At 35.4% G+C, this 16,386-nt stretch overlaps 1 protein-coding gene across 9 annotated transcripts in view; it reads right to left on the minus strand.

Annotated features, from left to right (window-relative positions):
- Positions 1-16,386, minus strand: part of ERBB4 (erb-b2 receptor tyrosine kinase 4) — a 1,110,465-nt gene that overhangs the window by 158,609 nt on the left and 935,470 nt on the right. For all 9 annotated transcript variants that reach the window (XM_025441721.3, XM_025441718.3, XM_025441722.3 and 6 more), the window contains one exon: positions 12,081-12,266. In XM_025441721.3, coding sequence (XP_025297506.1) covers positions 12,081-12,266 — 186 coding nt within the window. The remainder of the gene's footprint in view (positions 1-12,080; positions 12,267-16,386) is intronic.

The raw sequence follows: 16,386 nt of genomic DNA on the forward strand, positions 1-16,386 counted from the left end.
TAAGCAGTCCAACTCTTGATTTTGGCTCAATCATGATCTTAGGGTCGTGAGATCCAGCCCAGCATCAAGCTCTGTGCTGGGCATAGAGCTTGCTGGAGATTCCCTCTCCTTTCCCCTTTCTCCCCCCAATGAAAAAAGGGGATGGGGTTTATACTGCAGGATCTAAAATAGCAATTTCAAGGCACCAGCCTCCAGGAGATAAGTCTCTCAGATTTTATTGCTTGAGAAATCCACTTACATCTATCTAGTTGTAGAGGTGAGGTGGAATGTGGATAAGGTTGAACTCAACAGCTCAGAGAAAAATGGTTAGGTTTTGCACAACCAAGAAGAAAAGAAGGAATCCTGAATGGCATTTTCAGAAGGGAGTGTGGAGTGGGCTGTAGGAAGGTTATGCTTCTACTTTTACTCTGAACCACAGAGCTGCTAGGCCTCTCTTGAGATGGTGTGTGGATGGATGCCCAGGACCTGAGGGACTGAACACCATGAGTTGGAGATCTGTAGGTAGACAGTCGACTAGCTTGATGGAAGAAGAGAGTTATGTGAAGCAGAGCACAGCCTCTCCAGTCATCCTGTCCAGATCAGCTGACAGCCTGCTACTCAAGAGCCCAGAGTCACCCAGCAGACCCAAACCCATGAGAAAAATACCAATTAAGTTCTACACCAAATATTTCCTTTTCAAAAGAGAGAGAAGGAAAATGATTTGGAAGCTATAATGACTATACATACCTAACAGAGACACTGGAAAGCTCTGCTTCCACGGAACTGAACAAGGAGCACATTTACGTACCATTTATGAAGGTCAGAGAAGTGGGGACTGTCCCTGTCAGCCAAGCATCATATATATATATATTTTTTTTATTTATTTAAATTCAATTAATTAACATATAGTGCATTATTAGTTTCAAAGGTACAGGTCAGTGATGCATCAGTCGTATATAACACCCAGTGCTCATTACATCACATGCCCTCCTGAATGCCTATCACTCAGTTACCCCTCCAGTGACCCTCCATTTGTTTCCTAAGATTAAGAGTCTCTTATGGTTTATCTCCCTCTCTGATTTCATATTGTTTTATTTTTCCTCCACTCCTGTATGATCCTGTTTTGTTTTTTCAATTCCACATGAGTGAGATCATATGATAATTGTCTTACTCTGATTGACTTATTTTCCCTAGCATAATACCTTCGAGTTCTATCCACATCATTGCAAAAGGCAAGATTTCTTTTTTGATGGCTGAGTAGTATTCCATTATATGTATGTGTATATACATACATACATATATATGTACACACATACACACACACACACACATACACACCACATTTTCTTTATCCATCCATCTGTCGATGGACATCTGGGCTCCTTCCACAGTTTGGATATTGTGGACATTGCTGCTATAAACATTGGGGTGCAGGAGCCCCTTCAGATCACTATATTTGTATCTTTGGAGTAAATACCTAGTACTTCAATTGCTGCATCATAAAGTAGCTCTATTTTCAAATTCTTGATGAATCTCTACACTGTTTTCCAGAGTGGCTATACCAGCTTGTATTCCCACCAACAGTGCAAGAGGGTTCCCCTTTCGCCACATTCTTGCCAACATCTGTTATTTCCTGACTTGTTAATTTTAGCCATTCTGACTCGTGTGAGGTGGTATCTCATTGTGGTTTGATTTGTCTTTCCCTGAAACATCATATATTTCTCATCAGATTCTTCCAATATCCCTAGAAGAATCCTTGAAGGGACTTCCCAATATATTATTAAAATGGAATGGTTGTCTAATTGTTATAGGTGAGCAGCAAGCTGGAATAATTTTAATTTAGAAAAAATATTAATGTAATGTTCCTCTAATCTGTTATCTCATATCAAACTCACTCTCGCTTAGCATGAGGAAATGATGGAAAAAATTCTTCAGGGCAGATTGGTATTTTGTCCTGGAAAAAAATTTCAAGCAAACCTTTTAATAATGCAAAGGTATAGCAATCTTCTGAAATGGCTGGACTTGAGAACACTGCTCTGTGTGATTAAAAACAAAAACAAAACAAAACCAAAAAAACAATGCTAATATTTATTGAGCAATACTATGGGTTAGGCAATATATTAATATACTGACATATTTTATTGTTTTATTTAATTGTTGTAACAACTCTAGGAGCCTAATATTGTTATCCTGATATTTGCATAAGGAAGTTGAGAGTTTTAAAAATTTGTCAAAAATTTTATAGCTAATGACTACTAGTTGGGATTCAAAGCTAGATATTTTTAATTCTAAAATCTATCTTCCTTCACCATTATAATCATAGTAGAGTCTCAAAGGAAATTTGCTATATTCATGAGTACAATAGTAAATGAGTATAAACGAATAAGGAATATAATGAATGAGTAAAAATGAATAAAGAAATATATATATATTCCTATTCTGTGGAAACTTCTAATTTTTCAGACTAATGTCAATTGCTCCCATTTATTTATTAATTCAAATTTGATAAACATAATTTTGCTTCATTTTATACAAGCACAAATAGTCTCATTTAGCAAAATGGGTCTCAAAGTTCACACAATGATTCATAATTTATACTCAGATTTTATTTCTCTATGGTTTATATTCTGTTACACATGCTGTCTTTCTGTAAAAGTCATGTCTTAATTAATTTTGATGCTAACAAATATTTAATAATGTATTATAATTTTACTTAATATTTTAATAACATATTAAGCACTAAAGCTTTGGTAGCAAGTGTGCAAAGTCAATGTATGATCTCATTTAACTATCACAACAGCTGGATGAATAGCGGCTGTTGCTCATTTTATAAATGAGGAAACAGATTTAGAGACATTAAGGAATTTGCCAAAGTCATACAGATGATACATGGTAGAACTAAAAGAGGAACAGAGAACTGCTTCCTTCTAAATTCTGCCCTAAAGTACTAATGGATGGCACCATCTCTCATCTGTCACCATATATGGCAATATTTTTTGCTTACTTGGTTTTTTTTAAGGATTTTATTTATTCATGAGAGACATATAGGGAGGCAGAGACAGAGGCAGAGGGAGAAGCAGGCTCCCTGTAGGGAGCATGATATGGGACTCGGGACTCGATCCCAGGACCTCGGGATCACAACCTGAGCCAAAGGCAGACACTCAACCACCAAGCTACCCAGGTGCCCCTGTTTACTTGGTTTGTACCTATCTTCTCCATCAGAATATAAAAACTTGATAGAAGGACTTAGGTTGTTGCTCTTTCTTGAAACCCCAGATCTTGGGATAGCACCTGCTACATTATAACTTGATATTTTTTAAGTGAATAAATAAATGAATCTTTCCTAGTTAAAAACCACAGATATTCTTCTTTGTGATTTTAAATTGCAAGTGTCTAAGGGCACCCAGGGGGCTCAGTTGGTTAAGGGACCATCTCTTGATTTCAGCTCAGGTCATGCATGATCTCAGGGTCCTGGGATTGAGCCCCTGCTTCACGCTCAGAGGGGAGTCTACTGAAGATTTTTTCTTTCCTTCTGTCCCTCCCCCCACTTACATGCACATGCATGTGCTCTCTCTCTTAAATACAAAAATAATTATTAAAAAAATTTAAGTATCTAATGAAAACATAGATCTAAATAATAGAGACCTTGCGAATATTCACTTATTAGGCTGCTTCTTTGGTGGTGGTGGTGGGGAAGTGAACAATGTATCCTCATGAGATAATCAATGACTTGTCCATTATTCTTCATCCTTGGACTACTTTGCAGCATGACCCTGGGAAAGTCACTGAAGGTATTTATTCTGAATACAATTTTACCATAAGTCAGATTCATGCTATTGTATTTCTCTAAAGATTTGATGATAATTTATTAGAATATATAATGCATTTAAAGTTATATAATAGCAGTAAAATGATAAATAAGTTAAATAAGATAAAAGTACAAATATATAATAAGATAAATAAGCTGTCATTCTTGTTGCTTCCAATGTCGCTATGTGACTAGAAAAAATTGATCCCTCTATTTTTCATTTAAATTGGCAATTGTTGTTAAATGAGGTTTGGCTATGTCACTAACACTCATGGCTTGTAATTCCAATATGTCTCTTCTATTCCACCTTTGGAAAATATGCTAATTTTTCTGTGTCAGAACATACCCCCAGGGCAGCCCAGGTGGCTCAGCGGTTTAGCGCCACCTTCAGTCCAGGGTGTGATCCTGGTGACCCGGGATCAAGTTCCATGTCAGGCTCCCTGCATGGAGCCTGCTTCTCCCTCTGCCTGGGTCTCTGCATCTCTCTCTATGTCTCCCATAAATAAATAAATAAAATCTTAAAAAAAAAGAACATACCCCCAAATCCATTCATTCAATTGACATTCACAAACTTCTAAACAGTATTAAAAGTCATTATATTGAATATAGTAAGTGCCAATTTTATATTTTCTAGATTGTTAGTAGTGTTATGTCTCTTCTCTAGACTATTCACTATTTCAAAATTTTATATATTAGTATATGTAATATATATAATATACACATTTAGTGTACATATGTACATTGACTGAGGTCGTATGTACATATAGACTTTAGTCTTGACCACAAACAAATCTGAAATTTCAGTGCCCAGTTCAGGCATTTAACTGACATCAGACATTCAGATTTGAATCTAATTTTATTCATAAAGAGGAAATAGCTGGATAAAATTAGTTACCTGTCACTCTGTATACCTACTGTGAGTAGAAAAATGGAAAGGGGGAAAGAAAGAATATGAAGATTCTGCTTATGCAACATATTTAAACCTTAATACTTTATATCTGTGTGTAGAAGAGGAATTCACTTCGTAACACAGAAATCTGCTCTTCGCAGTCCTTGTGAACTGTTTGAACTGAGAGGGGTTCTTTACACTTTGCCCTTCACACGAACTCCTACTCTGCCACCAAAGATTAATTTAACTAAGGTCCACAAATGCTTTCCAATGCTACAAAAAGTCAGTTTTCACAATATATTTCTCATTAGCACCAAATAGGAATATGATATGACAAGAAAAGTAATTTGGGGATGAGGTTGAGTGTGAAATTTAAAAAGAAACTGTAATTGAGAAAATCTATTAAATTGACCTAAAATTATTATTTTTTTAATTTTTATTTATTTATTTATGATAGTCTCACAGAGAGAGAGAGAGAGAGAGAGAGAGAGGCAGAGACACAGGCAGAGGGAGAAGCAGGCTCCATGCACCGGGAGCCCGACGTGGGATTCAATCCCGGGTCTCCAGGATCGCGCCCTGGGCCAAAGGCAGGCGCCAAACCGCTGCACCATCCAGGGATCCCAAATTGACCTAAAATTATACTGATCTTTTAATAATACAGATTTTCAGAAAACACAAATGCTGGAATCAATCTATTTGTAAAAGTTACAAATGAAATAATCTTATTTAGAAGCAGAATATAAATTATTTTGCTTACACATATTAGGTCAAAGTTTACTCTTTAAAATATTGAGTGACTTTTATCTCTACCTCTTTTCAGAAGAATTTTAAGGATAGTTTGATTTCTGACTTAACCAGACAATAAATTATGTTAGTCTACAGTGGACAACTGACATGTGCTTTTAGAATCATCTCTTTAACTAGTTTCAATGTTAACCACTGAAAAAAGAAAGCCCTGGGAACCCTATATCTGAAATAAACTGAAAATTTGAGTTCCAGAAGAAAATTTGACATTAAGGTAAAATAGACCAACAAAGCTCTGAAAAAGGCTTCAAGATTTTGAAAAATAATAGTGGCCTATACTCAGTATTCAGGCTTTAAAAATACAGTAACAACATCAACAAAAATGTTTCAAATATTCTTTTCTTTCTTTCTTTTTAAAGATTTTTATCTATTTATTTGTGAGAGAGAGGTGGCAAGAAAAAGCAGTGGGAAGAGGCAAAGGGAGAGAGAGAGAGATGTAAATTCTCTGCTGAGCAGGAAGCCTGATGTGGGGCTCTGTCTCAGGACCCCAAGATTATGACCTGAACCAAAGGCAGACACTTAACTGATTGAGCCATCCAGGTGCCCCTCAAATAAGCTTTTCTTTGGAAAGCATTCAGGAGCTAAAATGTGTACAGTAATAGGAAGTCAGACCAATATTAGCCTTATTTCTAACTTGAGATTGAAAAGTTAGAATTTTCTCTCTGTTCCTCTTTAGTACAGCAGTATCTTATTCAAATCATTACCCCCGACTTCAGCTCTTTGCTACCAGAGTGGTGGTTTCACGTTTTCAATATTACCAATAATCCAATTTTCCAACATGAAAATTATAGGCCATGATAATAGCAAACATAGGACAACATCTTAGGAACCAATGCAGAAAAACACATGAGGATGGGGGACTCGTGTCCTTTTTCCCAAAGATCAATACTCTGGTTTCTCTTCAGATCGTATAAATCTTTCGCCCTTTTACCAAAGATCAGAAATACTGAATATTAAACGTGAGATTATCTCCTCCTATCCCTAGCATGGTGTAAGAACAAATGCTATGTCTTTTACAGTTGAGATTTAAAAATTGATTATTTTTAAAATGACATTATTATTAATATGTCTAACTATGAGTGTAATTGCCTTTTCCTATTGCTTCATCTCAGATCTATCCAAAGGAATACACAGTGTACATCTTACTCCATGCTAAGCAGTGTTTTTAGCATATTATAAATACTACCTTATTCTCAAAATTACTCCATGAAGCAAGTACTATTATTATCCCCATTTCAAAGGGCTCAAGATATTAACCAAGTTGTCCAAGGCCACACAGCTGGCAAGTGGTGGATCTGGGATTAGAACCCATTTAGACTGGTTGTAGAGTCTTTATGCTTAACACAAACTAGTGCCAAACTACACATTTTAAATTCCTAATTTGGGATCCCTGGGTGGCGCAGCAGTTTAGCGCCTGCCTTTGGCCCAGGGCGCGATCCTGGAGACCCGGGATTGAATCCCACGTCGGGCTCCCGGTGCATGGAGCCTGCTTCTCCCTCTGCCTGTGTCTCTGCCTCTCTCTCTCTCTCCCTGTGTGACTATCATAAATTAAAAAAAAAAAAACCTTTAAATTCCTAATTTATAGCATCACTTGTGATCAGTATCTTCTATACTGTGTAATGGTTCACAGAACAGTTTTGAGCTTGCTTTACCAAGTAAAACATTGGTTCAAAAAACACTTCATAATTAAATGAATATCTAATACTTTCTCCTGAAAATGTGACATAGATGATGATGATAATGAGGTAATAAATTCTCATGAAGACAATGGAGATTATCATTCATGATAGAATCTTTTCTTTTATGGGACTAATGATGAGACACAACTATATATGTCATGCTCCTCACCACTCTTCATATTCAAAGTGCTGTTGAAGAAAGCAAGGGGCTCAGTTGCAGTGATGTGTTAAAGAGGACATGTGTTTAGAGAGGACAGTGTTGAATGGTTTAAAGTTTTGCTCGGGTATCAGCCCTGGTTAGAATCCAGACATCTCAACCTACTTATTTGTCCCTTAGAACTTAATTTCCCCTATTTTCCTCATCTATAAATTGGGGGAATAATGGATTATATCTGCTAGAGTTTCAGTAAAGATTAAATAATACAATGTACATAAAGCACCATGCAGATGCCAGGTGTGTAAGAAATGTTTTATCTACATGGACTCAGTCATTAGCAGTGCTATTCACCATGAAGTTTCTTCACTCTAAACTCACATCTACTTTTTAGAATTTGCTAAGTTGTCTTAAAAACTGTTTTCCCAACTCATTAGCAACAACTATGAAAGAAGGAATTCTCATCATTATCTTCTATCTTGGATTCATAAAGCACCAGGGAAGAAAATTGCATTATATGAACATTTAATATATTCTGCTCTGCTTACCAAATTAAATTAAGCTCCAAATAGAGTATATGCAGAGTAAATATGGCTGCCTATAAGAGGCAAACAATTTTGCTGTTTAAATTTGTGTTCTCTATGACATAAAATATTGTAGAATTATATACCAATGGAAGAATGGAAAGAAAACTGGGTTTATAGGTTAAATTAAAAAAAATTCTCCTATATAAAGCATAGCTTAGTGGTTCTACTATTTATTTACTAGCTTTGTTAATTTAGTTAAGTAATTAACTTTTTCTGTGATTTTTATCTGTGAAATGAAAATAATGATACTTACCTCATAATTTGTGATGAGACAAGTTAATTAATGAATAAGATATACAAAGTAGTAGTTTGCACAGAATATAAGTTGCTTCATGTGAGCTGTAATTATTATTTTCCTACCTATCATTGTATTTTCTACAGGCATGTTATAATATAAGTATACATCAGTTATTTTACAACATCACCCCCAATCCTTCCAGCTTTATCAAGGAAAGAAAGGATGCAACCAAAAGCAAAGCAGGTCTTGGGGCAATTATGATGCCTACTTTCATGAGCCTTTCTTGGCGAAGATTGAAAACAAAGAAGCCTCTAAGTTGCTGGAATAGTGATTTGTAAAGTACTTGTGTTTACCAAGACCATCTTACTCATATTTTACAGACATCTTTAAAATAATTTTCTGTTTTGGGCTATCAACCTATAGCTAATAAGGGAAAATGTTTTTAAAGATTCCATGTTCTAGTTGCTGAGCCAGGGAACTTGCATTGGGCTGTCTTATTTAATCTTTGCAAAGTACTATGAAGAAGTATACTAGTTTTTGATTGCTCTATCTAATTACCATAAATTTAATGGCTTAAAACAATACATCCTTTAGCTGCAGATGTCAGAAGTCCCGAATTGGTTTATAAACTGGAATGAAATCAAGGCGTAACAGGCCTGGACACTCTTGGGAGAATCTGTTTTATTTCTAGAGGTAGACTCTCTTTTCTGGCTTATGAGCCCTTTCTCCATCTTCAAAACACATCACTTCAGCTCTGCTCCCATCCTTACCTCTTCACTAACTCTGATCTACCTCCCACTATATGTATTCTTAGATTACATTGGGCCCACCTGAATGATACAGGATGATCTCATCTCAAGATCCTTAATTTAGTGATATTCACACATTACCTTTTAACATGTACAGTAACTTATTCACAGATGCTGGGGATGGGACATAACCTCTTTGAAGGCAGGGAGTTTCAGCCTACCAGAGGTAGATACCATTACACTCAATTTGCAAATAAGGAAAAATAAGTAGTGATTATGAACTCTTAATACACTGAGAAACAAAATTCAAAAAGTTTGACTAACTTACTCAAACTCACAAAACCTAAAAGTAGTCACCAACATACTAATGTAGGTCCTTCTGATCCTAAAGCTATTTCTAATACACAATTCTGCCCCCAATGTAGGAAAAAAGATGAAGAATAGGTTCCCTCTTTAGGTGTAGATTTTTAAATTTTCTTTATGAGTTAAAATATTTAATAAATGTTTATTAAGTGGCCACTATACCGATTTTTGGTACCAGGAAGAAATATGAATCAGAATAAGTCAGTGGCTAGGTAATCACAAAATTTCCCATATGTTTAAATAACCTATAACTCCTCAATCTATAATGAGAGTCCCAACCAAATTCAACTACCCTATAATTGAAAGCTCCAGTGTCACCTCATATAAACCTTAGCAATTTGTCATGTCCGGAACTGAACTCTCAATTTTTTTTCTACAACTATATTCAATCCTCAGCCTTCTCCAGCTCAGGAAACAGCACCACCATATCCTCCACAACTGATTAAGTATTCAAATGTGTATATTCAAAAATATATCTCAATCCTACTTAATTCTCCTTATTTTCATTACCCCTAGACTTCTGACTGGTATTTTCATTTCCATTCTTGGATTGCTTTGATCTCATCTCCATACATAAACTGGCATGATATCAGTAGAACATAAAGTACTTCAATATCTACTGTATTTATAATAAAATCCAAACTTTTCATGATACACAGGGTTACCAGGTACCTTATTCTGTTTAGGACATTTGTGTGCCTGCTGTCTTGGTGTAATTAGTGATAGAGCCTTCTTTCACCCCTGAAATTGTCCCAGTTGGATGATAAATCACATGATCACCATATTCATAGGGTTCTTGTGCAATCTTTCCTCTGCCAAAATTTTCCTCCCATAGTCAAGTCAAACTTTTCTCTCCCAAGACTCAATAGTGTCTATTTTATAGTCTCTCCGGTAATTATTTTTCTTCAAAATCTGAATCAAAGTATTAAGTATAATCATATACTTGTTTTAATCTGTTGACTGTTCATGCCATTAGGGTATACAAAGACAACTAGGCCCATGTCCATGTTGTTTGCCCCCAAACACTTCAGGCAACATAGTACCTGACACTTGAAAGGTGTCTACTGGTATTTATTAAAATGTTAATGACTAAATAAACTTGTCATAGAGTCAGATAGCTATATAAACACATAATATAACATTTAAATAATAAAACTGTGTTCAAGATACCAATGACCAACATCAATACAGAAGCAGAAGTAGTTGTTTCTGTTTGGAGAAAAAGGTTGAGTAGGGAAGGCTCTGTAAGGAGAGGAAACCTAGTCAGCATTGATGGATGAAAAAGATCATATTATGTGATCAAGAAGTTATTAGGAAAGATTTCTAAGCAGAAAGGATGGCATTCACAAAGGCAAAATGGCTTAAAACAGTGTGATTATTCTGGGAACTCAAAGTAGTTTCTATTATTAGAGTGTACAGTCTTGCATAAATGATATATTAATGTCATGAATCCCTAAGGACAAAACCTAAATTATGAAGAACACCGCAGGAAACAGAGAGAACAGCAAAGAAATTTGAAACTTAGTTTTGTTTTCATTTTTAGTGCTGGGATGATTTGAAAATTTCTATTGCATGTTTAGCTCATCTTATAAATCATAGATGCTTAGATATGTAAATCAGTCTTTAAAGAGTTGTATTTCAAACTTCATTACCATAAAAAATCCTCTCAGTAGTGAGTTTGTCATGTAATTGTCACAAAATTATAATACATGGTCCATAAGGAAACTACAATGAGATTCATGATATATAAAACTAAACGGGGCTTTTCCCTCAGATAATTTTTGGTTTACATATTAAGAATTACCTCAAATTTCTACTTTGGGAAATGAAATTTTACTCATTCTCAGACTAAAAAGAAACAGACTAGAATTACTAAATTAACACGTTCGCATTTATATTATACAAATGCAAAGATGAATACATCTGTAAAATTAATCAAATAGTAGGTCAAATTTTGATGTAAATAAAAGTTGAAGTAGAGAATTAAAACACATCTCAGATCTACTTACCTAGGAGAAAATTTTCAAGAAATATTCTTGGTACAGATAATCATAAATAGGTTATTTGAATATAAAAAATGTACACCAGAAGTTTCTCATTGGTGTACAATAGAACATAAATGCTTTGTTTGGCTTCCTGAGCAATTCAAAAGTTTGAGCCAAGATTTAAATTTGGAAAAGTCCACATAAAAAAAAAAAAATCAGAATTCTGGCCCCTGGTGGGGAAAAAAATGGCCATGGTCCTATAGAGGGCAGTAGGAGTTCTCTAGCTCACCCACAGAGCCACTTCCCCACCATCCAAAGTGCTGAGATCTATGCCACTTCCCTTATATATGTTACATGCCTGATCATATGCCACACCAAAAAACTATTGAGAATGATCAAAATATCTAGGAAAATATTTACAATTTGATCATTTGTAATACTTAGAATTGAATGCAAATACTATCTTAATGAAATCATCAAAAAATGGAACAATTCAGACAATCTTTTCTTTCTTGGATTTTGTTATTTAAACTATATCAAAATAAACAAAAATCCAAACAAATTTGGTATAATACTTTTTTTCTACTGACCAGTAAGCTATCTGTTTTGGTATCTGGTCAATATAACACAAAAAGCAATAAAACAATAAAAAAATATAGATATATGATGCATTTGATCTTTGGTTTCAGTGCATATACTTTCCTATATCTTCCAATATAACAAAAATAATTTATTTTATTTAAATATATTAAAACACTAGACAGACTTTCCAATACTCATACCATTCTAAATTAGGAGAAAGAAAGCTAGGAGAGTTATTTCCATGGGAAATGATAGGCACTTACCTTAGCTATCTGGACACACCAGTTAAGCAGCAGCTGGGATCCAATGTTATCCTTGTGTTCATGGACATAATCCAACAGGCAACCATGGGGCATAAGCTGTGTAACCAGCTGAATGGTTGGGCTCAGACACACACCCAATAACCGGACTAAGTGTGGATGGTCCATACTTGCCATGATCAAAGCTTCCTATAAAAAACAAATAAATAACACCATAATTTTAACTCAAATTTCTTTACAGAACTATATTAGTGGTGCTGATCATAATTTTGAAAATGTGCTCTCATTCAATGGAATCAATTAAAAATGAGAAGATACAAATGCAGCTATAATATTCTTAAAGTGATTTAATTCAAGTAAAATTAAGTAACAAAGACCATACATCTATTAAGATGGAAAATTTTATAGAATTAAATGCATATAAAACTAATATTAGTGTATTCTCTTTTGTAAGATGGGCAATATTTGATTTTATTTATTGCTAAGTTGATACTGAATCCTAACTTATACTGTAGATTTTTAACTTTTGATCTTTAGTTCTAGAATACAATAATCTATACAAGGGCGGTTATTTGCACGTAGTATTAGGTGATTCAAAGTTAAGTCATCCATTATTAATGTGGATTCAGATAGCATATACAGGTGTAATTTATAAATTATATATATATCAAAACTTAAACAATTACAAGCAATATACCATCATGGACTTATGTAGAAAAATAAACCTTTTAGTAAGACATTTTGTTCCATAACTTTGTCTTTACTCAAATTTATTCCATTTCCAAAATTATAAGTGATGTATTATTCATAGAATCATAAAATTTGAGAGCTGAGTGAGACTATAAAAAATTGTCTACTCCAACTTTATCATTTCATAAAATGAGAAAACAGCTCTAATTTCTTTATCATAATCATGTCACTTTTGTTTAATGAAGATAAAATTGGACATACGATAGTTATTTAGTGCATCTTAAAGTTAGCTTCCAATTAAAAGTTAAGTCTCTTTACTACAATTTGAAACAGATGGGACCTTACATACAGACACACACACACACACACACACAGACACACACACCAGGATCGGCACACATACGGCAATTTATTATCAATCAGTTTACCTACACTGAATCCATGCGAATATTTTTTGTAGCACTCTTGACTACAAGAATTTTGATTTTCTGTGACTGAAATTTTTCAAAACAAAAAATTGAGGACTGAAAGCTACACTGACCTTTTTTTTAAGATGGCATGGCAGATCGAACACACAAATTTATTTCCATTTCTTCTCAATTCCACTATACTAATAATGAAGGGATTAATAAAGAGGGTGACATCAACAGTCACAAGGAAGAGGCAATAAAGAGAATACTAAAAGTAGGAAGTGGCGTACTAGTAACTAATTTAGCATATGCAAGATATCTGAAGCCTAATGTAGCAGGTAGGGAAACTGAGAAGAAATCCAATTTACACCACATGTGTATACCACCAAAGGCTCAAGTAGTGTTAGCACCATAAATCTCTGAAAATGGAGCAAGATTATTTCAAATAATCCTGTATTTAGGAGGCACTTAACACTACAGATCTCCTCCCCTCCAGTAAAAAGATTGTAGACTATGGATATTAAGCAAAATGGAAATATAAGTACTCTGGTGAAAGAAGTAGGATTATGTAGATTTATATATGGAGAAAATTGGGGCCACCTTCCAGTTCCTTCTCCCAAATAGAGCTACGACTTCAAAATTCTGAAGCTTAAATTGTTTAAACTTCAAATTCCAAATCCAGCAAAATTTCAATTAAGTGAGTGAATATACAACATGTTCAGGCATGTCTGTTTTTAAAAAAACTTATCTCAGGGGGGCTCCTGGGTGGCCATTCAGTTGAGCATTGGACTATTGGTTTCAGCTCAGGTCATGACCTCAGAGTCATGAGATCAAGCCTGGCATTAGGCTCTGTTCTCAGTGGGGAGTCTGTTTAAGATTTTCTCCCTCTGCCCTACACCCCCACTTATGCTCTCCCCCCACCCCTAAGATAAACAAATCTTAAGGAAAAAAAAAACTTATCTCACATCTCACATGCTTCCTTCTCTGTTAGATGCACTCATTAAATAAGAAGGGGGCAGTTAAAAGAGTACATTTAATTAAGGAAACAAAAAAAATGACAATGAAGGGATATTCCAGAATAAAAGCTATCCAAGAGACCAAGATAGCAGTCATTCTAGACTGGAGTGGGACATATTGATCTGGAAAAGATGATCCAAGAAGATGGAGATGATAGAACACCTAATGAGTTTAAAATACTCTAAGAGTATGTATATTTAGCAGAAGCTGAAGGTCAGATTAGTGATTGATTCACAGAAAATTAAGCAAAAGTAAAATGGAGAAATTGATTTGATGTAAAGTACAAGACATAGAAGAAAAGAAAATCATGTGTTCACTATGGAGCGTGGCAGGGAATAGTTATACAAGCATAAGGCCATAAATACAAAATGTTGATATAAGCAAACACCATAGGACTATCCTGAAAAGTGAAGGGAAGTATACTATACTTCTGCAAGGCGGTGATGGGAAGAAAGTTGTTCATAGTGACAAGTTAGTATATGATGCCTAAAGTGGAAGAATCAAGAGTTGGCAGGGTAAGCGTAATGTTTATACATAGAGTTAAGTGGAAAAATAAATCGCTGAGAAATTGAAAGTGATTACTTTGGGCAATGGAAACCAGGCAGTAAAGGGAGGGGAGAGGCACCCTAGATTTCTGTCTCTTACTACTCGCCTTGTAGAAGTATTTGACTTTTATTATTATTATTATCTTAGAGCTATTTGAGAGGACATTAACTTTTAATCTCCACTACTATTTTAGTGGTGTTGCTTTCAGCTGAGTCTAAAGGTTATTCACAATTATGGGATATTTCTGATGGAGTATATGGATTTACTTGATCCAGCTGGGGTTTTAGGTGAGGTAACAACAATTTACTTTTTTGAGTAAGGAAGAGTGGGGCAGAATGGGCAAATGTCTTTGAGAAAGAAGAGATACAAGTCCAAACAGAAACAATCAGCTGGTAAAAGGGTGTCAGCCTGACTCAAAAGACTTTGTTTTTGAGTGTGGGCGGAAGCTGAAATTGTTATTTTCCAGATGGCTTCCCAGTAGGGAGTGCTGCAATTCATCCTTCCTCAGCAGCCCCAGGGAACCAGAGCCATAGGGTAGGGGAGAACCAGTTTCTATGCTTCCTTGCTGAGCCCACCACCATAGCAACGCATGGGGACTGGCAGCCCAGGGAACGCTGAGGTGCATCACCTCTGGCAAGGACACCAGCATCCTCAGGTGGTACCAGTCAAGGTACCAGTCAGTGGTACCAGATGTAGAACCTCTCTGGCTCAGAGAGAAGACCAGCTCCACATGGGGGCCAGGCTGGTAAAGGAAGGACACTGCAGATGTCACAGGAAGACTGCGACTGGGACATTGGCTCATAGGTACATATGAGGCACCCAGCGAGTGCCCAAACTATGTGGGGAGTCTTCTTTAGGGGTCGGAGTTTCTGCATAATCAGCAAAGCCAGAAATCTGAGTTATTGCTATGAATATGGCCCCATCTGGATCCAAAAGGTAGAAACATTTTGGTTTTATTTACTCTATATTTTAGTACACATTTGAAATAAAGCCTATCGATGTAGTTATAAGGAGAGCACAGATAAGAATGTTAGCCAAGTAATACTGTATTGTTATAATTAATTGATTATTAACATTAATAATGAAAGTATAAACCAGAGGGTTCCTTCACTGAATTATGATAATCACACATATATACACATATACACCAGCAAATAAGCAAAACATAAATTAAATATCTAATTTAATGAAGTACCAAATTAGATAGTATCTAATTAAATTAAATTTACACTGATTACATTTTCTCTATTTCTTTTCTGGTGGCTTTAGGTCTTTTACGAGCCTAAGTGTCACCTAGGTTTGTCATTACAGGTAGCTATCCCTGGCCTCATTCCCAAAGAATCAGGGCTAGAAGTAGATCAGGAATCTGCATTTGCAGCAAGCTCCCCAGATGAAGCTCCTGTAGGAAATATGAAAATTGAGGACCTCTGGAACATTGCATAAGATGTACCTATAATCCATTGCAAAAATAGTAACTTGTAATTATGGTCTGATCCCCATTATAATACTAGAAGCAGTGAAAGGATGTAGTAATTTTCAGCTGTAAAAGGAGAAAACCAAGGCCTGCTGGGCTTACTGCCCAGATACTATGATAAGTAGCAGGATTGGGTTTAAGATTCAGGATTTCTGATTCTTAGTGCAGTGCT

This window comes from Canis lupus, chromosome 37 (genome assembly GCF_003254725.2).
Source record: "Canis lupus dingo isolate Sandy chromosome 37, ASM325472v2, whole genome shotgun sequence".
Taxonomy (NCBI): domain Eukaryota; kingdom Metazoa; phylum Chordata; class Mammalia; order Carnivora; family Canidae; genus Canis; species Canis lupus.